The 25,316-nt window shown below is 54.3% G+C and overlaps 9 protein-coding genes across 9 annotated transcripts; 3 read left to right on the top strand and 6 right to left on the bottom strand.

The window, feature by feature from the left end:
- Positions 1-1,192: 1,192 nt before the first annotated feature.
- On the bottom strand, positions 1,193-2,720 carry LAESUDRAFT_387276 (uncharacterized protein). The gene has a single exon (XM_040902277.1). The coding sequence runs from the start codon at positions 2,587-2,589 to the stop codon at positions 1,540-1,542; it is 1,050 nt and encodes a 349-aa protein (XP_040760718.1). The 5' UTR covers positions 2,590-2,720; the 3' UTR covers positions 1,193-1,539.
- A 1,025-nt stretch (positions 2,721-3,745) lies between these two features.
- LAESUDRAFT_387278 (uncharacterized protein) lies at positions 3,746-5,085 on the bottom strand. Its single transcript, XM_040902278.1, has one exon. The coding sequence runs from the start codon at positions 4,675-4,677 to the stop codon at positions 3,994-3,996; it is 684 nt and encodes a 227-aa protein (XP_040760717.1). The 5' UTR covers positions 4,678-5,085; the 3' UTR covers positions 3,746-3,993.
- LAESUDRAFT_762394 (uncharacterized protein) lies at positions 4,972-6,023 on the bottom strand (the record flags this gene model as incomplete). The annotated part of the gene is made up of 2 exons (XM_040913103.1): positions 4,972-5,436; positions 5,517-6,023. 2 exons carry the CDS (start codon positions 6,021-6,023, stop codon positions 4,972-4,974), a joined length of 972 nt encoding a protein of 323 aa, XP_040760716.1.
- Positions 6,024-6,368: 345 nt separating this feature from the next.
- Positions 6,369-7,551, top strand: LAESUDRAFT_387280 (uncharacterized protein). The gene is made up of 2 exons (XM_040902279.1): positions 6,369-6,380; positions 6,479-7,551. Exon 2 carries the CDS (start codon positions 6,812-6,814, stop codon positions 7,406-7,408), a length of 597 nt encoding a protein of 198 aa, XP_040760715.1. The 5' UTR covers positions 6,369-6,380; positions 6,479-6,811; the 3' UTR covers positions 7,409-7,551.
- Positions 7,552-8,731: 1,180 nt separating this feature from the next.
- LAESUDRAFT_684554 (uncharacterized protein) lies at positions 8,732-9,902 on the bottom strand. Its single transcript, XM_040905853.1, has 5 exons — positions 9,779-9,902; positions 9,719-9,727; positions 9,574-9,667; positions 9,313-9,523; positions 8,732-9,261 (listed from the first exon to the last, which is right to left on the bottom strand). The coding sequence occupies exons 1-5, from the start codon at positions 9,881-9,883 to the stop codon at positions 8,901-8,903; spliced, it is 780 nt and encodes a 259-aa protein (XP_040760714.1). The 5' UTR covers positions 9,884-9,902; the 3' UTR covers positions 8,732-8,900.
- Positions 9,903-10,183: 281 nt separating this feature from the next.
- Positions 10,184-12,102, bottom strand: LAESUDRAFT_660706 (uncharacterized protein; the record flags this gene model as incomplete). Its single annotated transcript, XM_040904889.1, has 8 exons — positions 10,184-10,228; positions 10,282-10,419; positions 10,483-11,227; positions 11,285-11,402; positions 11,454-11,572; positions 11,624-11,723; positions 11,779-11,920; positions 12,007-12,102. The coding sequence occupies 8 exons, from the start codon at positions 12,100-12,102 to the stop codon at positions 10,184-10,186; spliced, it is 1,503 nt and encodes a 500-aa protein (XP_040760713.1).
- Positions 12,103-12,266: 164 nt separating this feature from the next.
- LAESUDRAFT_729697 (uncharacterized protein) lies at positions 12,267-12,885 on the top strand (the record flags this gene model as incomplete). Its single annotated transcript, XM_040909690.1, has 2 exons — positions 12,267-12,386; positions 12,684-12,885. 2 exons carry the CDS (start codon positions 12,267-12,269, stop codon positions 12,747-12,749), a joined length of 186 nt encoding a protein of 61 aa, XP_040760712.1. The 3' UTR covers positions 12,750-12,885.
- A 3,003-nt stretch (positions 12,886-15,888) lies between these two features.
- Positions 15,889-18,699, top strand: LAESUDRAFT_716545 (uncharacterized protein; the record flags this gene model as incomplete). The annotated part of the gene is made up of 11 exons (XM_040907265.1): positions 15,889-15,919; positions 15,984-16,024; positions 16,074-16,177; positions 16,232-16,457; positions 16,511-16,666; positions 16,840-16,970; positions 17,095-17,162; positions 17,211-17,220; positions 17,470-17,952; positions 18,099-18,309; positions 18,379-18,699. The coding sequence occupies 11 exons, from the start codon at positions 15,889-15,891 to the stop codon at positions 18,697-18,699; spliced, it is 1,782 nt and encodes a 593-aa protein (XP_040760711.1).
- A 1,955-nt stretch (positions 18,700-20,654) lies between these two features.
- LAESUDRAFT_660698 (uncharacterized protein) lies at positions 20,655-21,791 on the bottom strand (the record flags this gene model as incomplete). Its single annotated transcript, XM_040904886.1, has 6 exons — positions 20,655-20,870; positions 20,984-21,108; positions 21,162-21,250; positions 21,355-21,453; positions 21,556-21,675; positions 21,733-21,791. Coding segments are annotated over 6 exons (708 nt in total), but the record flags the coding sequence as incomplete, so codon positions are not given.
- Between the last annotated feature and the right edge of the window lie 3,525 nt (positions 21,792-25,316).

Below are 25,316 nucleotides of genomic sequence, written 5' to 3'. Positions count from 1 at the left end.
TTGACCTCACGGAAGGGGGTCGCGCCTCAGCTTGACCAATGTCTACAGCTTCGCGGTACGCGTTGTCCCACTGGCGAATCCCCGCAGAGCCACACCTCTTCGGTACTACCCAAGAATGGTCAAATCATTCGCTGCGACCAATACGCCAAGTGTTCGGCACGCGCCCTGCACAGCACAAGCTACGCACCCCAACTCTGTCACATTCCAGCCGAGACAGGTCAACTCCTCACTATACGGGCTGTTGCGGCCTCCCTCGACACACATCGATGGACACACCCCGCCCTAAACGCGCTCTAGGACGTCAGAACACAGCACGCGTCGTGCGACCCGCCTAACCGTATGTAGCCAAATATTCCTGTGGTTCATCGCAAAGAAGTGTCCCTACACGCGCTGTCGCCGACTCGCCACGACGAACCGTCCATGATGCACCTGCACACGACATCTGACACTGCGTCCCCCACAACCGCCATCATTCGAATGGACGTTCCCGACAAGTGCGGACTCTCCAAGCCTGACGAAGCGTCGCTCCAACAAAACATACTGATCCGCATAGGTAGAGAGAGAATTAATATTCGCATGTGACCTCCCTCAGGCGCCACCCATCCTCGTCATTGCTCCCGCGCACTTGACTCGGGCGTCCGATCACACCCATTTACAACCCATCGTTCGATGGCCTGGCCTGGGCCGTTCGGCCAACGTAAACCCGTTACTGGGGGCCAATCCTCGCCCCGGCCCACAAAAGTGGCCACCACCCTCGCGGAACCATCCTGACGTAACCGGACGCTTGCAATCCCAATTCCAATTGGGAGCCCTCTCCCGGGTGCACACCTACACGTATGCCGCATGCGAACCCGATGCAAATTGCAATCATTATAACCCCACCCTAAACTCTCTCTTCTCCGTCGATCTAAAATCCCACTGCACGCGTGCCAAGCACAATATAGTTAATTGATTGTGACGAAATCATTCCTCGCTCATGAAGTCATTGCGCGTATGCTTATACACCAAAATCGTCGCAGAACGCCTGATGCACTAATATTGGTATCCAAGAAATCAATTCGAGCACTCCGCCTCGCGTCAGCCTACAGCACATCCATGATCTCCTCCTCCACGCTCCCTCGGAAAAGCAGTTCTTAAGCAAGAAGCACGCCGCGTCTGCAACGCAGACTGACGTCATGTGCAGGCCATATATCCGTCCGGAATCGCGAGCGTCTTGCGATACCATGACAGTGCGCCAGGCACCACCGGCGCATACTCGCTGCTATACTCCTGCTGGCACCGCGCGGTCGCTGCGGCGGATGCGCGCTGCGAGCGGTAGAGGGGGACATCGCGTTCGGCGTACGTCGCGCCTGAATAGCCGTGCGCGTGCGGGCTGCTGCTCTGAGTGTGCTGGGAATGCGAGGATGTATGCGCGTCCGACTTGTACGACGGTGGTGAATGTGCATGTGAAGACGGCTGCGAAGGCTGCGACTGTCCCGAGCGAAAGACTGCGAAGAGAAGCGCGGCATAAGCGTCACATCAACAAGATCTCGAAGCAATTTACGTACTCGAGAGCGGTTGCACGGGATACCCCGACGACGATGCCGGCGAGGCAGAGAGCGCATCGCTCGCCTCTTGTTGGTAGCTCATGCTCCAATTCAGCGACTGCGCGGGCGTCATGAGTGGTGCGAATCCCGCGCCAGGGACAGCGCCCGCCTCGAACGGCGAGTACGACCCCATCGACGCAACCCACTTCTCCTCAGGCTCGTCCTCGAGTGGATACAGCAGCGGTGACGCGCTGCGCGCGGGCGACCAGCGCGGCGAGGGCGGGACGAGCGGGTAGTCGAGGTGGACCTGGAACTCGAACATGACCGGCTCCTCGCGGAGCGGCCCGACCTCAATACCGACGGGCGCGGCGGCGACGGCGGCAGAGCGGATGCCGTTGTGCATCGCGAAGGGATCGAGGCGGAATGAGCCCATCATCTTGCGCATGGCCTTGGGCGCGTGCGTCGCGCGGAGCGGCACCTCGGGCATGCTCTCGAGGCCCCCGTGCAGCGCGTCGGACGCGGCGAGCTCGAAGATGAACGAGCCCTCAAAGTCCTCCTCCTTCACCTGCGAAGCGGGCGAGAGGGGTTCGGGCACCGGCGAGGGAGCCAGGGCGGGCTCGGGTTCGGCGCTGTCGACGACGTAGAGTGCGCTGCTCCAGGAGGCACGCTGGAGGGTGGGGGTGTCGCGCGGCGAGGGCGGGCCCAGTGCGGATGTGTATGAGCGGGAGGACGACGAGGGCCGCAGGGCGTCGGAGAGGGCGCTGCGCTGGGCGGACTCGGGGTACTCGGGTGGGTAGGAGAGCTGGGAGGAGGAGGGGCTCGAGTAGGGGGAGACGCCACTCATGGAGAGGGAGGGGTATGCGGTGGACAGGCCGGGCTGCCACTGGCTCCTGCTCTCGGAAAGGTAGGAGGAGACACTGCTCACGTAGGGCTGGTCGACCTGGGAGGAGCCCATGAACTGGGAGAGGGAGTACATTGGGGAGGGGTCGGGGTACGAGGAGGAGGGGTAGGAGCCGATGGACGCGAGCTGGCGGTCGGAGGGGGGGTAATGGGCGAGTGCCATGGAGGACGGTGGCGCGGGGATGATCGGACAGAGATTGATGGGCTCGCAGGGAGGAAGGTGATGTATGAGGCGGCGGGACGAGGGAGGAGGAAAAGAGGAGGAGAAATGCCTGGTTTATGAAGGGAGACATTGTGTCAGAGAAGATCTCGGAGACTCTGAAATGAATGATATTGCTGAACGTGGTGGCGAGCATGATGGTTGCATCCGCCCCCTTGGGTTGCCCGACGGCGTCACTTGCACCGCGAAAACACGTACAACGTCGTTATCGCCTGCTCTTCGTACATGCCATATCCGGCAGTCTTCCCCAGAGGATTCGCAACGGGCGCCTACCACGAGGCTTCTGCTCTCGTTCCTCCTCGTCCTCCAGATCGCCAAGAATGTTCCCCGTACCCCACAGATCCCGGCCCCGTGCTGCTGCCCTTCCCGCTTTTCGCTGGGAGCGAGCGATGGCGCTCCCGGCGAGATATGTCTCCACCGTGCTCCGCCCAATAATTGGAGCTCCGCGGCACCCCGCCCGTAACCATAGTTCGAGGGGGCAACCACCGCGCGCCATCAGCGACAAGCTCCCGTGTGTGCGCGCATCTCTCGAATGCGCATAACGTAAGGGTCCAGGGGACGTTCCGGTGCGTGAGTCTCGCCATATGCAGCCGTGCCCGAGGTCCCCGATCGGGGGCGCCATCTAATTACCTCACCACGTCGCTGCCTTTGCCCGACGCGCGCCAGCTGCACGCCACTGGCCAGCCGGCAAAGGTGTCCATGTCACGCGGAGCACAATGCTGCCCGCCACCGCTTCTGTGCTCCAGACTTTCCGCGGCATGTTCCCATGAAAAACAGCCTCCGAAGCTAGCTATTCCCCTCCACCGTTCCTCTACGGAAATAGCTCGCAAGATGCGTCCCGCTCGCGTCATCGTGCATCGCGCACGCGACGACACTCACCGCAACGTTCCGTCCACCCTGTCTTCGCAGAGCCGGATTAATTCATCTTTCATCCGCCAAAGGTGATCGAGCCGAATGTCCGTCTCACACAGCAGTCACAACACCAGGCACGGCGCTGCAGCTGGCGATCTGAGCCGTCCCAACATGCGCTCGTCCTCGCTGCTTTCGGTGGCTGAGAGCGTCCGTCATCGGGAGCACTAGTGTCGCGCATCTCCATCCACACGTAATGTGCACGGATCCCAGCCGCGCCCTCGCTATGTGCCTTGCAAATCGATCTGAGAAGCGCCCCGCATGGACGCATCCCCGTTTCCTGGCCTTGCTCCAGAGCCAGTGCCCCTGGACAGCTCAGACTTCCTGGGACGTGGTGCCCAGTTCCCTGTACCCTGGCTCGTGGGATCGGCACTAGAGCGATCAATTGTAATCGCGTATCCACTCTACAAGCCGACCATCGACGCGCGCGTAACTCGTTCAAGCGCCCCCCGCCATCTCCCCTTCCAGATGCCTTTGCGCGAGCAAGGCCAGACGTCCCTTACGCTCACCCGCAGAGATTCCGCGCCCGACGCTGTGAAATCTGCGGAGATGTCCCAGGCGGAGATGTAAATCTTGCGAGGCCGCGTCCAACGGGCAGGCAACGCGATCTGCGATGCAGCTCGCAACCATATTCCATCCGCCCCACGCCAAGTGCGCACTGCAGAGTTGTGGCGGCATCGCAGTCGCATCCGCGTCCGCGCGTGGAGGACGGACGGTTGATGGTCGCCGTCTATTGGGCCCGCAGTCCGTGATAGCCTCAGGCAGACAAGCTCGCAGAATGAGACTCGCCCTTGTCCTTGTGCCCTTAGATCGTCGGCAACACATATGCTGGCCCATGATGGCTGCAGCGTCGTGAGCCTCAGATTCTGCGCAACGATCTGCATCGACGTGCGCAGAGCCATGTGCATGATGCCTGAAAACAATGAGTTCCGAGTGGCTGCGCTGCAACGCGCAACTTGGCAGCCACCGCACATGCCGTGTGGAAAACCTACTGGGCATCATGCCTCCGGACAGACTCCCCTTCCTTGGTGCTTGCCTCCCGCGTTCGGAAGACGCATGCGCCGCTCGACCTCGTGCGAGATACCCACCCCAACGGCAATAACAATAATATTTTCCGTGCATTCTGTGCGCAACCTGCCGTCATCGCTTCGCGAAGGAGGGCCCCATCGCGCTCGCGCGCAAGATCGCGGTGGTGGTTCGTCGCGCGAATATATTTCCAAGGAGCGCGGCGATGTCACGGTGGAGAATACAACGGCGCGCGTCCCATCGCGCCGTCTCTCCTAGTATTTTTCCCTCGGGCTCCGCGGCGACGCCGCGTGCTCGTTGTTGTGGTTAGGATGGTCATGTGCACGAGGACGAGGAACATGTTCCATGCTAGCACCGTTTCTCGGCCACTGTTGACGTTCCAGGGCTGACTCACGCTTGCTTCTGGCAGAACCGCCTCGTAGCCGCGCCGGACGGTCGCACAGCTCCGCATCGGTGCGCTGCTCGCTGTCTCGCCGTCTCCGCATAGCTGGCTAGGCTCTCCCGACCCGGCTTGGACAGCACACAGTGCGTCTCGCGTGCGAACGAGGCTGTCCTGCTCAGCCTAGTATCTGGAAGAGTGGCGGCCGGCGGGTGCTGTGCTGGTGTCTCTTCATCCGCTTCAGGATCTTTCTCACGTGTGGTCGTTCCGAGATCGGTGGAGATAGGAAAAATTGGAGGAGCAAAAATGCAATTGGGGCGGGGCCAATTGCATGTCGCTGCATCACGATCGTGATTGACGGTCAGCGAGGAAATTGTGATCGTGCGGTATGCGAGGCATATGCATATGTCCTGCAGTGGACACCTCCATTCTGCGATGTCACCGGGTGCGCCGACGCTCTCGTCATCGTCGACACCCTGCGCTCAACGCCATGTGACATTTGCGGTTGGTCCGGACACCATGCGCGGTGCGCTCACCACCGCGAGACCGCACGCACCGCCCCGCGCACGCGGTCGAGCTCGGCACCCGAGGGGAACGGTGTGTCCTCCTGACTCTGCTTGGCGCCCGGTCGAGCAACCGGCCAGCGATTAGCACCTCGGTCCACACGTAAAACCACCGACGTCCGACGTCCAGAACGTTCGTTCTTTTTGTCTTCCCACGGAGATGTTGTTTTCTGGCATTCCCAACTCCGCCTCGACGTCGCATTCTGCCCAGCCTGTCGGACATAAGATGCCGATCCACGCGACGCGCGTATCTCTCGCGCACGGCCACGGCCTCTCGCTGACGATGACACTCCTCGCGAGCAGCGTGCCATCGCGGACGTCTGCTTCTGCTCGTCGCTCGGGTACGCTACGCGGCCTTTGTTCGCCGGTGGATGGATCCTGTCGCCAATGCGGCTGCCTCGCGCACGTGTAGCGGGGCGCGGAGGCGCGTCTGCAAACGCCGCCGACAGGCAGGCTTCTCCGCGGGCTCGTCTCGAGATACGAGGCGAAGCATGATGCATGATGCATGATGCTATCTTGCTGATAGCGTTCAGGAGTCCGCCTCGCTGTCCAGTCCGCTGGTCTGGGCTGCCTGAGAGCCGGCCTGGCGCTATCAAACTCTCGTAGGCGTTGCAGCCTCGGCGGGGAACGTTCTTGACTTTTTCGCAATTATCACCGGGAGGATCACGTGGGGGTTAATGTCAAGTGTGCACCGCCGCGCTGTAATGCAGATGTGTCAATGCATTGCAATAGCTCGTTATCGCCGCTCGGTCCAACGTCCACGCTTGTCCGCTGCAGACAGATGGTGCGAACCGCCGTCATTCACCTCCTCCGATGCAACCAGCGTTCGTTGACAGGACTCTAACTGCAATGCATAGGTGAGGATGATCGATGTCGATGATCATGCGAGCCCGCCCAAGTACTGATTAGCTTCATCTGCCATGCACCTGACGTGATATTCCCTGCGGCCATCCAGTGAAGACCGGTCGCCTCGTTCCCTCCCTGGCATCATTGATCAATCGAACCCACTCTATCCAATATTCATCCCCAAACAATTGTACTCTTCTCATGCTATCTCGCCGAGGCCATCCATGCCGCGTTCTGATATGCTATTCCCTTCCACCGCATCCGCGGATCGACCGGCGACGCTGCTCGTCCATCTCTATGTCGTGTCGTGGCAATTATATGGAGGCAGGACTCGCGTCGCGGAAGCCTCGTCCGCAGACGTAAAATCCGCACCACCTGGCAGAGAAGACGGCTGCGTGGCCGCGGCTCGCTGGCGACTAGGACGCAGGGCGGTATCGTTGGTATGCGTCTCGTGGGCGTGCGGTCAGATGGTCGCCATGCGGATTTCGCAGACCGAGCCCGTCTGTTGATTCTACATGGCTACGGTCCACGCGTACGGTACATTGTACCGCCGCGCTGGTACCGAGGCGCCACCTGTGCCCGCTCCACCATGGTGCCTGCCCACCCTCCCTCCATCGCTCATGAACATTTCACCAGCATCGCGCCCTGCGGAGCAGAGCGTCCCGCACGCGGGTCTCTCCTCGCCCCTGGGCCTAGTCACGGCGCCCTCCGCGTATCCGTGGCGCCGCAACGCCGCCTCGGGGACCTGCGTCTGATGGCGGGCTTTCGAAAGCCTGTGCCGCCCCACCCCGTGCCTCGCGAACCTCCGCGACCGGAAACATGTAAATGCCGCCGTTGGAACTGGATACCACGTGCGGCAAGGGATGCAGGGAAAGCTTCGGTGCGCGCTGATGTCCGTCGAGTGTGCGCTCCGCGGAGATGGGAGACGAGAGCCGATGTGCCTTTCAGTCGCGTTGCGAGCTGCTGCTCCGTGCTAGCTATACAAGGTGTAGTGCCCATGATGAATATGTTTATATTGTTTATCTATGGGTTCCTTTGATCAGGTTCTTTCGGTGCTATTATGTCATTGCTAATAGTCACTATTCAACGTTCAACGTTCAGTGTTCAACTTACAGATCACCCGGAGCGCCTCGCGTCGCATTGCAGGCCAGTGGCGTGCACAATGTGCAGCTGCGCCTGCAGTCCTCCCGGCCCCGTCTGTCAGGGCACTCTGAGACATCAATCAGTATTCAATGTTCAATCGATGAGCCAGTGCCTTGTGAACCGTGAAACCCGCAGACGTGTATCCCCGGCCTGGTATCGGATCTCCTGTCCACTGACATGTATCATGGACTTGAGCTCCCACAGGCAGTTTTGTTCGTCCGATCCGAGCACACGGTTGTCTTGAATGCCCACCACGAACGTGCAATTTGCAAAGCGGTGCCGAACTGCGAATGGTGGCTCACGTCCGATTTCTGGTCGGAAATTGCGGAAAATGGGAGGGCACCGCTGGCGTGTGGGAGCGCGACGTCGGCGGTGGGATGGTTCACGTGGAGTTGGGCTGAGAATGTGTCGCGGAAAGTAAAAGAAGTCGGCGGTGCCACTTGATGTATTGACGTACTATGAACAAATGAAAAGAGTGAAATAGACACAAATACGAACTTGGCACGGAGCAGGCGAAGTCCAGCGAGTGATGAGCCTGGGATAACCTCACAAGAGTCACCTTGATCCTCCTATCTACCACTGTGACATGCACGTCTCCTGGACGTACTACTTGTCCGAAGACTCAAGAGGCGTCGCACGGCACCTTGGGCCTGTACTATAGTAAATTGTCTCAGGTCGGCGGTCCGGTGATGCTTCGTTCGGACGTCTTGCGACGTCATTAATCCGATAGCGTGTCAAGACGCATCATTGAAATGTCGCATACGTCCATCGACCTTTCATGCTGGCTGTGGCTTGGAAGCATCGCCATACAACGGCCCTCGGGTATCTCGATATCTTATACCAGCAACTACTGTCGCACGCGGAAGTACGCCATTAAAATTGCCTCACGCTTCCAGACTCGGTGCAATTGTTTTTATGTGGTTGTATTGAAAGTGTACATAGATTTTTTTCCCGTTCCCCTGGTGCTATCGAGCGCTGCGCGGATATCGCCGTGCATCCAACACTCTCGCGGTGTCATACAACTCGCCTCCAGAGTTCGTACGGAAGCGTGATGGTTGTAAGGTGGTGCGAGTCTGCTAGACGTCTCCCCGCATATAGTAAAAACATGCGTAGGTTCTGTATACCACAGGTTTTGCCCTTGTGGACAATAAACAAGGATGCTCGAAACGAAATGTCGTTACTGGCCCGCACGCAGCGGTTCGATGCTCACGAAAACGAGCGAGCAACTCATTGAACGTACAACGATCCGTTTAGTAAATACACGTTCATATTACGCACACGACGGAGATGAGGGTGTGCTGTGTCGCCAGCAATGTCAAGATGAGATAATGGCCGACAGGCACGAGGCACGCACCCACGTGCAACCGAGCTCGAGCTCGATGCTCGCCTCACGACACGGCAGGCCCGGCGCAGTCCGACGCCCACCGCCCAACCCACCACCTGCACATCCCCTTCCTCACCCCGAGCTGCTCTCTGTCCAGCCCGGACCCGCTGACCGGCAGCGTCCCCAGCCACTCGGCGCTCTCCTCCCCCTCCTCGAGGACGATGCCTGATCGCGCGGCCGCCTGTACGAAATGGGCGCACACGTGAGGGGGCGTGTATTTCCCTGCGGCGACGTACGTGCGGGCGGTGATGTCTGCGCGGAGGAGGGCTCTTAGGGAGGCGAGGAGCACGTCATGTGAGCGGTCAAAGTGGAGGAGGTCGGATAGGATGACTACGTCGAAGCCCGCATGCGCGGGGGATAGCTCCCTTGTTTTCGTCAGCGCGAGCTGCTGGGGCGAGAGGAGAACCTCGACTCACAGAAGCGGGCTCGCGTCCTGCCCCCATTCGTAGCCACGGAAAAGCAAGCTGCAGCCGGCGGCCGCCTTGTCTCTGTTCCGTGTGACGTTGTCATGTAAGTTTCCGAGGATCGTCTCGTCTGGGTAGTCGGTGATGACGACGACGGTTGGAGGGATTGGCAGAGTGGATGCTAGAAGGGACGGCAGCGCACAGCCGGCACCCAACTCTATCACTGAGGAAGCAGTCGGTCTTGATGCGTACGCACAGCGATGGGTGACATACCGGTTTTGTTCTGCAGCGGGATCAATCCTCGCTCGATACGCTCCGCGAGCAGCAGCGACGGCGAGAACAAGTGGTCGGCCAGCAGCGTATTCGCCTGGATGTTCCGACGTTGGGATCACACACACCTTTGGAGAACCGCACACACCTTGCCTTCCTGCAGTCAGTCAGGTTTGATCTCGGCCAAGTAAGTAAAACGCAAGATCACCTTGGGCGCCGTGGTAAGGACGAGTGGCCCGTAATAAATCTTGCCGTCATCTTGGACGACGTCGCCGAAGAGCGCCGCGGAGTCTCCGAGATATTCGTCTAACATCCCGTCGCGTGCAGGACAGATTCCGGCGAGAGATCCGGCGGCGGGGCTGATCTCGATCTGTGCGATCACTGATGGCGGTTTGCCAGATTAGGTCATGGTATGCGGACCAGGGCCCAGGTGGGTGGCCATCGAATCGCAGGGCAACTACAACTAACCTACTTTTAGCTCGGCGCAGTGCCTATCTTTGGCTCATCAAACTGATGTGGCGATCAACAAATGCTGATTATATAAGTGCATCCGACACCAGCTCATTTGTCCGCAGTGATAGTGGGCAGAGTGAAAAGCAAAAAAAAACACGGATCATACTACTACTTCATCTACCTTCGACCGATGTATACAGAACCCCTGTAAACGATGTGAGAATCGCACATGCTGAGAAGATTGTCAGGACTGCATACCGGCGTGACCCACTCCTTGCAGCTACAACACACCCCCGCCCAATCATAATTGCCCAGCTTCGCACCGCACTTCTTGTTCGGACAAATAATCTTACCAGCCATCTGACCCTCCTCAAGAAAGAACTCCATCCACTGCATCTGCGCACGCCAATCGCCCGTCAGCGCCATCAGCAACACGGCATACCAACAATGCACGCTTACCGGCTCCACGAAGTAGCCCGAGCACTTCGGGTTGACCAGGATCGGCGGGCTGAACGGAAATCCTTTGCTCGCCGTTGGCGAAGGCGCGCCCGACGAGGATGTCATCGGCGTCATACTCAAAGCCGGCGGAGAACGCAAGGGTGCCAGCTTCGGGTGTGCATACAGCTGTGCTGCGAGATCAGACGGGTGCGACAGCCCAGTCGACGAAGACAGGCGCCGCGCGACCAGAGGTGGTATCGCAGGGAGCGGCTCCGTCACTGGCGAGGTGAGCGATGGAGGCACAGGTGCTTCCTGCACCTCCTTCTCGCGCCTTCCCTTCGGTGCCGGCGCAGGACTCTCCTCTTCGCCCGAGTCGTCATCTTCCTCTTCTACTGCCGACTCCGACAGCAAGTCCGATACGTCCTGGCCTAGCTGCACCGCACCCTCCATGGCAAGCAGCGACGACCTCAGCGGGCGGTTGTCTGCGTTGGACCCAAGCCGCGAGCGCGCCGTCGGCTCGTGCGTCGACGGCCGCCTAGACGGCCCCGGGGACGACGGAGACAGCGGAGACAGGGGGTTCAGAGGCTTGCTGTCGTGCATCGACGGCCGCCGAGAGCCTGGCGGCGAATATGGGCTGAACGGGCTGAAGGGCTTCCCGTCGTGCATGGATGGTCGTCTGGAAGTAGCGGGAGAGAGTGCCCCAGCGGGCGTTGCAGGACCGAGCTGTCCGTGATCGAGCATGTGTTCTCTTGCTGCAAGCTCTTGTCTGGGGAGAGCATTAGCATCCGATCGTGGGTCCCGGGGGATGGAGGACAATGCTGACCTGCACATCTTGCATCGAATCCTGCGACGTGGTCCGGGGCTGGGCGTTGGAGGCGTAGAGTCTGACGGTGTCCGAGGAAACTTTGCGAAGAAGTCCGTCTCTACTGACCCGTCGCCATCTGAATGACATATCAACTAGTGATCAGTACAGAATTGCTGCTGGCACTCACTCATCACATCCTGGACAACTCTCTCCAAGTAGAACATACGGGTGGCCTTGTCACGCCTGGAGACTTTATAGGAGGCTGCATGGAAAATCTCCAATTGTCTCCGGAACCCAGCGTTCGGCCTGCAGAAAGCATTTAAGACAGTAATCGAGGTGGAGAGTATTCGCGCTCACTCTATATTCGTCCGCGCCTTCTTGATGAGCTCGAGTGCAGCTTGGGGATCGATATGTTGCACGTACATGAGATATGCGGCCACGATCGTTACACTGCGACCTGTGCGCTCCCGTCAATCGGGATCTAACCCTCCACAGCCCTCATTGCGACTCACTCAGCCCAGCTTGGCAATGCACGAGTACGCCCCATCCCTTGTCCAGCTCGGCTTCGATGAATGACAGAGCAGGCACGAGGTGTGCGAGGATATCTTCGTCCTCTGTGTCGTCGAGGTTGATTTGCAGTCGAGTGAAGGTCTGCTCATACGACGTCCAGCTCTGACCTTGCAAGGTGAGCATTGAAGGATATGACACACCTCGTGTATGCGAACCCTCCCGCGCATAACCGTCAGCACACTCCGAATGTTGTGAGATTTCAGTATCTCGGTGTCGAGCGCACTCGGGAGGTCCCCGATCCACAGGTTGGGTATGATTTCGTCCATCAGCGTACCGCCGCTGGTCCTCGAGAATCCTGCTGGGATCTGCTCGTGCAGATGGGTGAACGTTATAGGGACGCGTGGGTTTACGTTGTTCTGGGTGGGTACGGAACGCAGGCGAACGTCTGAGCAGGCTATAGAAATGCGAGTGGACGGGCCGGAATCTGAGGATGGTTAACAATTTCACTTCACTTAGTCACTTATCCCTTACAAAAGTTACTTGTGGTTCACTTGAACCTTATTTTGGCAGCACAAGTGAAATTGTCGACGTCGGGCGCTTGTTCTCGCTTGTCTTCACTTATGCTCACTTATGCTCACTTGACACTTCCTGCATGTTGCCCACTGAGCAAGTGAGTACAAGTGACCAAAAGTGAACCCAAAGTGAACCCAAAGTGAACCCCTGCAAGTCTCAGTGACTCCAACAAGGCCCCTGCCGGGCAAAATAGGCATCAGCAGTCGCGGTAAATCCTCTAGATTTGTCCCTCTCCAGCCCTTCTGTTAACTGGCTGATTCATTATGCATCGGCCACATTGAACTCAGACAGCTACTATGTAAATACTCCAAGGCTGTGTTATGCACCTACCTAGCCCGCCATCACCGTCAAACCGCCCAGTTTTCTGCTCGCCGCCTCGGCATGTTCACATGGCTCGTGATGCGCCGACGCTGATGTACAGTTACGTAGCCTTTGGCGACGATTCGTCTCGCGGTGGCCTGACTGTAATGTGAGTGTTCGTGACCCATCGCAGTGATAACTCACATCGCGAGCTAGACTGGTGACTGGAGCGAGGTCGAAAGGGCGGCAGGGCTGGAAGCGCCAGCAGAAGAAGCCTTGAACAAGCCGGTGCATTTGTGTCTGCATGGTGTGCTACAGGAGAATAAGTGCTCAATATAGAGGATAATTCCAACTCTATGCAGCCATAAGTGAGCGTACGCGCTGTCAAGTGAGTGTAAGTGACAATACGTGCAGGATACGCGAGTATAAGTGACGATAAGTGAGAGAACGTGAGGGAAGCTAAATGAGCGAAAGCGAATGGAATCGCCACATGTACTATATAGTAGTGTTGCCAGTGGCATGTGGACCTCAATGAGAGATGGCGCGAGCTGACATTGATCGGATGCTATGATGGAGGGTGATAGGATGGTGATGCCAATCGCGAGAAGATGCTCAGGAACACTGACTTGCGTTTCGGTGGCGCGGGTGTTAAGGCGATAGGCAAGGAGGACATCTTGAAGTCTGGGTATGAATCGTGCAGCTTACCGTGCAGCTAGACAATCTCGACCACCATATGAGTCAAGGTGATATGTCACTACAATGATGGCTTGATGTAATGGAAAGCCCTGATGTGACAGAGCGGAGGACAGCTGAAAATGCACATAAATGCTGCCTCGAGGCTGTGTGTGTCATACTCGCGATGGGTCTGCTGCCATAATGGACGACGAGGAATCGAGAACGAAGCGAGGGAGGGCAACATGTAGCAAGGAAGAGCGGTGCGAGGAGCAGCGAGGTACAACAAGCTACAAGTGAACGAGTGAAGCGTGGGAAAAACCTCAAGTGAACCCAAGTGAGCCCTCTACGAGTTTGGTGGCAGCAAGCTACGATAAGTGAACAAAGTGAGCCAAATAAGTAACTTTATATTGCCTCGAATCTGAGCAGAGCACGTGGACGGCTGCCGCAGATGGCGCTGTGGTCCAGGATGTTTACTTGGGTGAAGAGGCGCCGGGCGCCGGATCCAAATAACACAGAGGCCCGTCGCAGGGCATGCGCAAATGCCATTCATATTACACCGTCGAATGCCACCATTATCTCGTCTACTGAACTGGCAAACACTATGGGTCCCTTTGCTCTGACCATACATGAATCACTGCACTGCGAATCGCTCATCGAATGCAAGGTTCAAACAACCGCTGTCGAAGAAGAGACGTTGCCAGTCGGGGCAGCCCCAGCGATGACAAGAGGATTGGCCCCCATCGTAGAAGGTGAATTCTCGTCCCTGATATTTCCCCTTTGCAGCGACTCTGAGTTGGGTACCTTTGATGGTGGGAGAGCAAAAGGCAACACTGGGTGAAACAATCAATAATTTGAGGTGAAAGATGATAAAGGTATTGAAGAAAAAGTTCAAATCTTTTTAGCATTTTTACTGTCAATTTGTGTTAAAAGGATTCAAAATACTGTTAACATCTTTTCTTGTTAAAGATGATGAAAAGATTGGAAAAAGTTTGGATGACATATTAGCAATCATTGTTTCCATCATTTTACAATTTTTTAGACAAAGTTATGATAAAAAGTTTCAAAATCTTTTTTCATTCTTTTGTCATTAAAGATAATGCACATACTGTGACCATGTCACATCATTATCATTCTACACTAAGCTAATATTGGAATATAAAGGTTAATACTTAGGTTCAAATGTTAGTACTATCTCTTGAAGCCTTAGTACTAGCATAGTATTGATCTCTACATCTTAGCACTAGCATAGTACCAGCACTAGCATAGTATCAGCACTAGCATAGTACCAGCATATGCTAGTAGTACTAACCTTCAGACTGTAGTACTAGCATAGTACTAGCATAGTACTAGCATTCAGACCTTAGTACTAGCATAATACTAGCATTCAGACCTTAGTACTACCATAGTGCTAGCCTTTAGACCTTAGTACTAGCATTTATACCTTAGTACTAGCATAGTACTAGCATTTAAACCTTAGTACTAGTGTGATACTAGCATTTAGACCTTAGTACTAGCATAGTACTAACATTTAACTTAGTACTAGCATTTGGACCTTAGTACTAGCATTCAGATCTTAGTACTAACTTAGTACTAGCATAGTACTAACATTCAAACTTGAGTACTAGGTTAGTGCTAGCATAGCACTAACCTTCAAACTGTAGTACTAGACTGCAGAGCTTAGTACTAGCTTAGTACTCGCATAATACTGACCTTCAGACCTTAATATTAGCATAGTACTAGCATAGTACTAACCTTCAGACCTTAATGCTAGTATAGTGCTAATATATAATCCTGAGTATTAACCTCCATATCTTACTACTAGCTTAGTATATGAAATCAAGGGTGTGACATAGTCACAATATTTTCATCATCTTTGATCAAAAAAGAAGTAAAAAAAGATTTTAAAACTTTTCATCATAGTTTTGTCTGAAAGATTGTCAAATGATTAAAGAAATGATTATTAATCTTTCACCCAATCTTCGTTCAATCTTTTCATCATCTTTCACAATAAAAGATGTTAAAATTATTTTTAAATACTTTTATCACAAATTGATAGTGAAGATGCTTAAAAGATTTGAACTTTTTCTTCAATATTTTCATTATCTTTCACCTCAACTTATTGATCACTTCACCTAGTGTATGGAGCCACAGCCATCACTTGCTTCTTAATAGATAACAAGATATTCCCACTGTGATTCGGAAGTTTGATATACGGGATTATCATCCCGTGTTCGTGCTCCTATGCATAACCAAAGAAAAAATGTATCTGGAGCATCTTTTCAGAGATAGATACGAGACTGGCTTTCGATGAAGATGTACCTCTGGAGATTGGCTGTCGAAATCCTGAGCAGCATTTAATGGTGAGGCACTGTAGCATAGATGCCACACGCGCATCCAGCGAAGTGGACTGATGATAATCAAGGTTCTAGAGCTTGCAATAGAAGAGACCGATGTACCAAACAATTGGTGCTAAGTGCCTAAGAGGACGGGGCAGTAACTCGGAGGAGCAGCGATGAGAAAGCCTTCCTAAAGGTGCAAGATATCGAGACTATCGCCCGAGACTCATGTCCACGTCAGTTTCAACGCCGTTGTGGGGTGAGATGAGATGACTACTAAAATGATCAAAATGGACTGTGATGAAATGGACACTAGTGCTCAGCAAAACAGACCGTCAGTGCTGTTCAGAGTGCCTTGATGGAGGTAAGCGGCCACACCAGCGCCGTTTCCATGCATTTGTATCTGCCTTCAGTTCCCGGGTGGTGGACACTGCTCGCACCGGGCACTTGGTACCCCCGAGCTCACGGTTGGGGTGCTAGGACAAGCACATCCAAGCTCCAGTGTTATGACAGAAATGTGATGGATGTCAGAGATGCATGAAAGGTCATAAATATGCATGTGCTTGTTTAGCGAGCCAACAAGTATGAGGTCTGCCAAAGAAATGATGTTGCCCATCGAGCTCACGACTGTCTGCATCACAAGCTTGCTTTATGGCATCTTCTTGCTGCTATTCGGATCATTCGTCTACATTTCCACAACGTGTTTGCCGCCCACTATCAATGGCTTGTGCCGTGACCCATTCTATGTCTCACTAACATTCATAGTTGGTATGGTGTTGCTTATGTTGATCAGCGCTGTGAGATAGACATGTCTCATTTGATGGAGTTCAGGACTCAACACGTGCTATAGAACTGGGTGCTCACAATTGTTCACCTTTTTGACGGGCTGATGGATGACACCGGAGAGCTTCAACTGAGGCTCTTCTTCTACGACTTGGTCAATCCAACTTATGTTGCAAAATCTGTCCTATACTTCATGACTGCTTTGTCACAGGATACGATCATCGTACGTGATACTGCGAAGATCTAGCGTTGGACGATGAAACTTACATATATTCTCATATCACAGATCAGACGTTTGTCGCTTTCGTGGAACCACAACAAGCCAATCATTATCTTCCCCATCATTTTGTGTTGCAGTCTGTTTGGTAGCGCATGTTTGACTGGGACACTGGCTAGGAAATGACCAACTGTCCCACAGCGGCTGGGGCAAATGGTGCCTATCAACTTTCAAGGCATACCGAAGGAGACAGAATTGTCAATAGGTCGGCCGGCCACTGGATCGTCAGCGCTGCAGTGCTAACGTTTGTGTACGTCAATTTGTGGGTTCAATGATAGCAAATCTGACACCATAAAAAGGACCAATATCTATTGTGCAGGTGAGAGCCTTCCCAGTTCAGATATACTTAACTTCTCACTTATTATGGCTAATAGCACTTACAGTATGGAAGGGATGGAGCATCAAGAGGAGGACGTCCTTGTTCATGGACAGCAAAATTTTGGTGCGTTCACATTCCGATCAATCACATGACGCAATTCTGACTGTAAAGCTTTAGCAAGGTGAGGTTTCGATTATCCTACAGAGTGCGGCCATGAATATGTATGCATATATATCCCTATATATAGACAAAGGGAACTGACCAAGATACGACTAGGGCCTTCATATTATTTTTCCTTGTCTCTTTCCTCGCACGCACATATATAGCCATTTCACTATTGAGATGTGGATGCAAATGGCGGGGATTTCGTATATGCCGGATTGCAATCTGCATTCAGAATTTACAATCCTGAAACGTTTTCACCGTGCAGATTTGATGCGTTCTGCGACTTCATCTTCGCCGATCCTGCGAGATTGTCCTACATTCGCTCCACGAAGTTACCAAAAGCTGAAGACCCACATTTATCGCATCGCCGCCTTCCCGCTGCGGTAAAAATGTGGGCAAAATCTTTGGCTCGCCTACTCAGCGGTGTCCCTGCTTTGCGATCGCTATCAGTGTACAGCTTGGACACCATGATTGTTGAACATTCAGACCTTGCTTTGGCCCTCCGTAATTCCTCTGCTCTACAGCATGTTGAGCTGGTACAGTCACCCACATGGTCGCTTCGACATATACCAAACAACCTACGCACGTTGCGTCTGGTTGGCATCGACGAGCGCAGGGAGAACCTTTATTCACTGCTTTCTGCCACTTCATCGCTCCCTCATCTTCACACCCTTGAATTGCGCTCTGTCATTCTATCAAATGTACACGAAACGAGATTCCTGTTGATGCTCCCCGGGTATCCTCAGCAGTAAAACACCTCATCCTCTGCTCATGCCATTTATCCACTGTATCTTTAGCCCATGCATTCCCTGAAGTGAGGGCAGCCGCGATCTATCGGATACGCGATCTTCATCTGCTATCTTGCAGGAACCTCTCCGTGCCGTGCAAATGTAGGTCCCAATGGACTCATCTCAAGATGATGTACACCGATGTCTCGTTCGGTGCCCGCTGTAGCCACGTCGTCGGGCCTATTTGCCACCTTATACTTTCCACCACGCAATTCTGGTATCAGCGCATAGCAACGATGATTGCAGAATACATAATGACCAATGACCAACACGAAGACCCTCTCAATCTTTCTCATCGGGCCGTCGAGGAGCTCATGGTAAGCAGGCGTACTTATTAAGGAATCCTTCGTCAGTCTCATGCTGTCCACCTTTCCCTGCTGCGCCAGACCTCAGCGCTGAGGACATTCCTACCTCTACAGCTCGAGAGGCTCGAGCTACGCTACAAGGGAGGCTACAGAGTAGATCGGTCGGACATTCCGGAGGAGTATCTCCGCACAATTCTCAAAGCTGCCGAGTCGCTCCCGACATTGGCCTATCTGGGTGTCCGGCAGAGAGCCTCCAATTCTCAGAAAGCTTCCGGGGAGGATGTGAATGGTCCTTACATGCAGACTTGGTGGACGTTTGAGGAACAGGACGGGAGGCGGGAGGCGTGCCTTGTACCGATGGAAGAATGGAAGTTGCTCATTGATGAATGGGGTAGTGCTTAGATATCAGGTATCCGGCGGTCGGGTGGGTGACATCGCCAGCAAATGGCTGCTTTGCTTCGTTTTCAACATCTCTAGGCCACATTTGGATTGAAATTTGCTGCTGGGCAGTTCGTGATACTCGGCGCAGTGTTCGCAGTCATGTCTGTTGTGACGGCGTGTTTGACTTCTTCACTGCGTGAATATACACGAATATACTGAACCCATTCTCCAACTGAGGATGCGGAAGTCCAATGTGGAGCTGAACCTTGATGTGCGTGGATGGAATAGTGGCCATCACTAATCCGCTAAAGCAGTGTCACAGAGGCATAGGACTCCACGGCTGGCACTGACTCCAGAGAGGTCTCGTGTCTTCCGCATATTTATCCCTTTGTCCTCGCATGACCACCTCACGTCGTGGAACGGTGGTGTCCGTTGACGGCAAGCCCGTAAACAACTTCAAGCGTCGTTCACGATATCCGTTGGGCTACCATGCACCGCCGCACCAGGGAGTAGTAGCACCATCTCCGAGCTCGAGTCCTTGCCGAGTTCATCCATCTTTCATTTGTTTATTATCGGCTTGCCCATGCTATCTCTTTGCAGCAGTCCACCACCCGTGGATATATTAGCTCCGGACTCGCCGTCCAGCCTGATGGGCAGGCAATATATGCATTTTTCTTCGCGAGACCGTCGACGTTGTGGCGGTCCAACAGGGTATTGCGCGAGCCTTCCACCCTCGGTATGCTGGAGCGAACTTGTACGTGTCTAGATCAAGGCGACAGGAATGAACACGATGAACAATATCGGGTCAGACATGGCAGCAAGAGCGATCAGGCGTTCGGAACTGGAAGTTACAGAGGGATATTTGACGGAGCAGACGAAGCAGTCAGGACAGCGGAAGAGCATTGAGGACAACATTCGTAAAGCTAAAAGCATGGATAACGGATCTATGGAGTACGATTAGGACTGTCAATGGAGAGTTTAGGAAAAGGGAATAGAAATGGTTGAATTGAGCGTTCATGTAGCCATGCCTGGCCTTCATTGATATGTGAGAATAAATGAAAGCAAACTCTCTATCTTATTAACTCATGTACGACAGGAACTCGCTCACCAATTCTTCTTCAAAAATATTCTGCTCGGGTCATGCTATCCAGCTTGCAACACATACATTCACCCACCAAGGTGTATGTATCTGCGACATTCGCTTCAACACCACATGCCACACATCAGACCGGAACGCCACTCACATTTATCAAAAGGAAGATTCGTCGACCTATCGCTCATCACTAGGTGGTAGCCCAGTCACGTCCATGCTTCAATTACCTTTTTCGCCCAGAGTCAAACTACGCTCGACCACGCAAGGCACCTACCCTGGTCTTCGATCTCTAAGGAACATGTCACGACTGCTCTCGCCGCCCTCAGAGGCAGCACTCCGACAAAATGCCTCAAAGCGCATTCGAGGGTAAGCATGCTTCTGTACAACACAGAGCGCCAATCCGCCACCAATCAAGCATGCCGAGCTCGCTCCCACACAGACGGGAAAGATTGCGGGAGTTAGACGGACCATGATTGTATGGCAACAGGGACTGGACTGCTCGCAGGCCTGTTGCCATATGATTGGTTGTCGGATGTGGATGATTGAAGGCTCTTGGCGGAGTCGGGTACCCTTGGCCCCTGTAGATCTATGATACCCGCGTGAGAGTACATGCATACCATATTATTGGAAATTAAGATCAAGGTATTCATAGCACGCGAGGTAACGCCTATCAGCTGGTACGCCATATGAACAGGATATACATGTTTCTTTCCTTAGCATCTCCATCCCGACTATTCTGCCAGTCCGTCCACTCCCGTTACGTGTGGTACGTGCAGTACCTGTACGTGTTTTCTCAATCCATCTTGCCTTACGCTCGACGCACTCATCAACATTCACTGCACCGTCCTTGCGACGCTCTCCCCAACCTATTCGTTCCACACCATCAGCCTAGTCTTCCAGCACGCCCCAAACAACCACGTACCTTGACGTATGTCTCGACAGACTCCGCGCTAAAGTGCTGCAGGTCCTGATCGAACTCAATCAAGCCAGGCGGGAAGAGCACGACCACTGTGCTGCCCCCGTATGCGAAGTAGCCTAGCTCGTCACCGCGGGAGACAGATCTGCCCTGTGGGGGGCAGGTGAAGTGGATGGAGCCTACCTTCGGAGGAGAGTCAATAGATGGGCTAATGGAGGATAGGGAAACAGAGAAGCGGAGGTAGACGAGGAGGATTGAGAATCCGGGAAAGTGGGAGAGAAGAAATGTCCACACACCAACATCGCACCAATCGCAACAAACGCGATCGGCTTCCCGCTCGCAGCATGTGTCATATGCAGCACTGCACGATGGTTCGCAGTGAACACATCAAAGCCCGGCTCGTTCACCGCTTGCGGGTTCACTAAATTATTTTGTTAATCTCACATCTGTATAGGAAGCAGGCCGAGCGCGCACCAGTGTAGTATTCTCCTTTGATCTCACGCACATCTCCGATGGTCCCGTCGATCGGGCTGTGGAACCGGTGGTAATCTGCCAGCGCGAGCCTGCGCGAGCATGTCAAATCCACCATATGCATGAATACATCCATGTCATCGCATCCACCCACACGTCAGCTACGCACAACAGCGCAAAGGAGAACTCGACACACCGGAAGCTCGCGAGGCTACCACCCTCGAATGCGCGCGCCTCCTCCGACTCGGGCGGCACGCCGAGCAAGTGTGGAACCGTAAAGTGCGTGCCCTTGATCCTGCAACAAACGATCAGTATTGTGCAATCAGGAAACAGAGTGAGTTAGAAAGAGTCCGGAGGCAAGGGGAAACGAGAGGAGGCGGAGAGGCAGGTGACTCACCAGAACTTGCGCGCGAGGTCTATGGTCGGATAGACAATGAGTCTGGAGTCGGCGGCGGCGGCGCAGACCGTGCCAGGCACGTCGGCATTCTGCACCGGACGAGCGCCGGGCTTCAATCGACTGTGCAAGTGAGAAACCATTCACAATGGGTGCACACCCGACAAAGAGGCGGCGCACCGGTGGAAAAAGTCGTTAAAGCAGGAGTACCTGCTGACGTCAGGCTGAAGGAGTTCGTCGATGCCACGAGCGGCCGCTTTAACGTTCGCGAGCTGATCCGCGGTGCTAACCGTGGCGATCCGACCACAATCCGGCGCTCTGCATATTTGAAAAACACTCAGTAGTTTCAAGAAGTGTGCGGCCAGCCAGTGCAGTGAGAAGCGGCTTTACATGAGGGAGCTCGTGCTCCTGGTCGACATGGAGCAATTCGACCATGTGCGGGACAGAGTCAGAGCCAGGACGTGGGTATGGCGTGGGCAAGTGCTTCGGCGGACGCCGAGCCAACTATGCGCCACTGACGCGTCAGTTCAATCCTCTGAGCATCTGCGAAAAATCTATCTGTCAACTCCAACAATGTATCTACGGTGCACAGGAACAGCGTCATATGGAGTTTCCAAGTTCCAAAGCGCCTTTTGCGCCTTCAGCAGCCTATCCCTCTTGTGCTTAAGTTCCTCTCGACGCAACGCGATCACACTATCCTCTTTCACATATTCTGAGCACAGCCTGAAACCGTCTGAGCTGCCCACTCCCAAGGTCTCATGCAGGACCGCTACCACAGCCTGCTCGCGGTTGAGCCCGAGGATCAGCTCGTGGTCAATCGCATTAGGCACGTTGTCTGCGAAGCGCTTGTACGCCACTACGATGAACCCCCGGACCGTTTAGGACGCATGGTCTGATATATAAAAACGAGCTGCTTACCTTGGAAGTACGCACGGACGCTCGCCATGATGCTGATCGCGGCCTCGCACGGGTCAGACGGCAGAGCCTTCGGCAAGTCGGCAGGCTTGACTCCATGTATTCCGATCTCGCTGAAGCCTGCAGTGATTTTGCTGATGCTCTCTGCAAGAGACGAGTCCGAGTCATGTGCGGCTTCGTGCAACTTCAACTTCTGCAGGAGAGGTATGTTGCTATATTCTGGCCGCGAGCCCTTATAGTGTGTCAGGAATTTCTCGCGGTAGTCGCGATAGTAGTGCTCGTTCCAAGTTCGTGGCCTCTGCTCGATCTCTAGAAGCCAATCAAGGCGCTCTTTTGCCACCTCCAAACGAGACGAGATGTGCTTTGTGAGAACAAGTCTTCGTGCCACATGCATCAGCGTCCTGCAATCGGGCGGAATGGGGAGGGCACCTACGTGACTTGACCGAGCAACAATGGACACTGCGCGAACTCCTCGTTGACGAACTCTTTGACCTTGCCATTGAGGACACTTTCAATCTTGTCAAAGAGCTGCAGCGTCGGTTCTCGCCACTTGCTGACTATGGCGTGAACATACTCCGCGATCACCTCGAAGGGGAAGAAATCTGGCAACTCGCGCGTCCTCGCCCTGAAAACAACGTCAACTTCAGGGTCGCTCAATAACCTTTGCCACACATACAGCGCAATTTGCTCCATGACTTCGTTGATATATATGGCCTGTTTGCAGTGGGCGGGGTATACGGCGTCTCCTCGTTCGCGAGGAAGTCCGGCGACACACCTGCCTCTGCTTCCGATTCATCAACAGGTCTCTCATACGGCCTGAAGTCCGGTGCCGTTGAGCGGATCGCCTTCCTAAAATCCTGCTGATTCGGCTGAATTATCTGTAGCAGGCCAGTCGGGCCTGGAGTTCCCTCGAGGTAGCTCGACGAGGCCCTTGGAAAACCTGCCGATGAGCTTGTATACCTCGCCAATGGGGTCTTTGGATGGTTCTCCCGGCAGCTCCTTCAGCTGTGCCTCCGTCTGTTGCAAAGTCCTATAGATCATGTCGCGGATCCATGGGAGCCTGAATTCTGACTATCACTCGGTGTGATGCGATACAAAAACATAAAACCCACTTTGTGGCAATCAAATCGGACAGGACGTCGCCGCATCGCTGCGTCAAGAGCTCCGTTCCGAGACGCCTCTGGATGGACAGCGACTGCGCCGCCCATGGCTGAGTGGAAAGGAAGAACTTCTTCTCGCTTTGCCGAGCCTCCTCCCAAGTGATGCCCATCCTCAACTGCATTGTATCAGGCTGCTTGACCATGTACCAGCCGTGCTTGAGGCGTCGCTCGGGGTCTTCGTTCCTCTGGATCCGGAGCCACGTGTCTTCATCACCCCTATCGATCTTGTCGGGTTTCGTCAGAACACCTGTGTCAGATGGACGAGGTCAGGGTGTGTTCACTAGGTGAGAATGTGAAGACGTACCGATGGTGCGTTCGTGGTGGGGATCAAACTTCGTTGCAAGCTGGTACGCGCCCTGGTTCATGAAATCCGCTTTTTCGAAGAAAGTGAGTGTAAAGTCGCTTCATAGAGACCATGATGAAGAATGCGACGACGACACGGCGATAGCAGAGCTGGTGAGTGGATTAGAATTGTGTGCACGATATATGCGGTCATCTGCACCTATCTAGGTAGAACCGCGCCGCCTCTCGTGTCTCATTGCGTATCCAAGCGGATCGCGCTCATCAACGCGACACTCTTCCATTCCGCATTCTGGTTCCCCGCAAGGTACGTCATGAACCGTTCATCCCGATTGCAACCCGACATTCACGGTCAGTGGCGCTGTGCGGGTCCAAATTTGAATCCGTGGGTTAGATCCACTTCCAGCGCTTAACGAGTCTTGGCCACTGATCCGTTCGCTTTCAGGCGCATCGATCTGTATTGGAGAAAGTCGTGCAAGGCATTGAAAAGGATGGCTCTGTCATATACAAGATCGATACAACGGATGAGGCACCCAAAACCCCCATTGCATTCACAATGTTCTGTATGTCCATCATCCTCGTTGCCCTCACCGCTGTGTTGCCATTCGTAGCCGACTGTGGTAAGCCCCTTTCATCCACCCGTCGTCTTTGATGCACAAGACGGCCTATGCAGCAATCATTAGAACCACCACGACCTCGACAAGCACTCGCACACGCACGGTCGATGTTACATCTACCTCGAGTCCTCGACTACAAACACCACCACGATCACTACGATGAGCGCGTACGACTCGACAGATACCGTACCTTTGACTATAACCACTACGCAGACGGTGTATGTGTCAGCTGGGGGTTATCAGCCGTATCAGTCGTATCAGCTGTTCCAGCCGTAACAACACGGCTCGCGGGAAGCAGTTGAAGATGGCATAATATGGGTTGTTGTGTCCTCTCATACACTCATTCTATCCTTGCTCGCGTGCACCACGCTGCGAGGCGCAGACGCAGGTACGTTTCCTCCATTGTCTACCGGCGAGGCTGACAGGCACGCCCAATCCTAGCCGCTACCACCACCACCATCACGCGCGTCGCACGGACAACAACAACCACGACGTCATCCACCACTAGCACTACCACCTCCACTCACACTTTGACAGCCACGGACGATCTTGGTGTCACCGACATGACAAGCACGACGACGACGACGTTCACTACGAGTCTCACGCAGCCGTATTATCCGTACCCGACGTATCCCGGTATTCTGGGCAGGGCTAAGTCACTTGAGGCAGTCGAAGAACGGCGACAATCAGTGGTGGAGAGCTGGTCCGAATTCAATCATCGTCACACTTGAAGTCAAATTCGCTGTAAATATGCTCCAAATTCAGGCTTCGG

The sequence above is a fragment of the Laetiporus sulphureus genome (assembly GCF_001632365.1).
Source record: "Laetiporus sulphureus 93-53 unplaced genomic scaffold LAESUscaffold_44, whole genome shotgun sequence".
NCBI classification, from domain to species: domain Eukaryota; kingdom Fungi; phylum Basidiomycota; class Agaricomycetes; order Polyporales; family Laetiporaceae; genus Laetiporus; species Laetiporus sulphureus.
This window is presented reverse-complemented; position numbering and strand designations above follow the sequence as displayed.

Excerpts from the sequence above, each read along its gene's own strand:
- LAESUDRAFT_387278 (XM_040902278.1), bottom strand. The coding sequence starts at position 4,677 with ATGCACGGAAAATATTATTGTTATTGCCGTTGGGGTGGGTATCTCGCA.
- LAESUDRAFT_684554 (XM_040905853.1), bottom strand. The coding sequence starts at position 9,883 with ATGTTAGACGAATATCTCGGAGACTCCGCGGCGCTCTTCGGCGACGTC. Across the intron at positions 9,524-9,573 it reads CCCGCTGCAGAACAAAACCG|TGATAGAGTTGGGTGCCGGC; the intron begins GTATGTCACCCA and ends CTGCTTCCTCAG. Across the intron at positions 9,262-9,312 it reads CAGGACGCGAGCCCGCTTCT|GGAGCTATCCCCCGCGCATG; the intron begins GTGAGTCGAGGT and ends GACGAAAACAAG.
- LAESUDRAFT_387280 (XM_040902279.1), top strand. The coding sequence starts at position 6,812 with ATGCGTCTCGTGGGCGTGCGGTCAGATGGTCGCCATGCGGATTTCGCA.
- LAESUDRAFT_387276 (XM_040902277.1), bottom strand. The coding sequence starts at position 2,589 with ATGGCACTCGCCCATTACCCCCCCTCCGACCGCCAGCTCGCGTCCATC.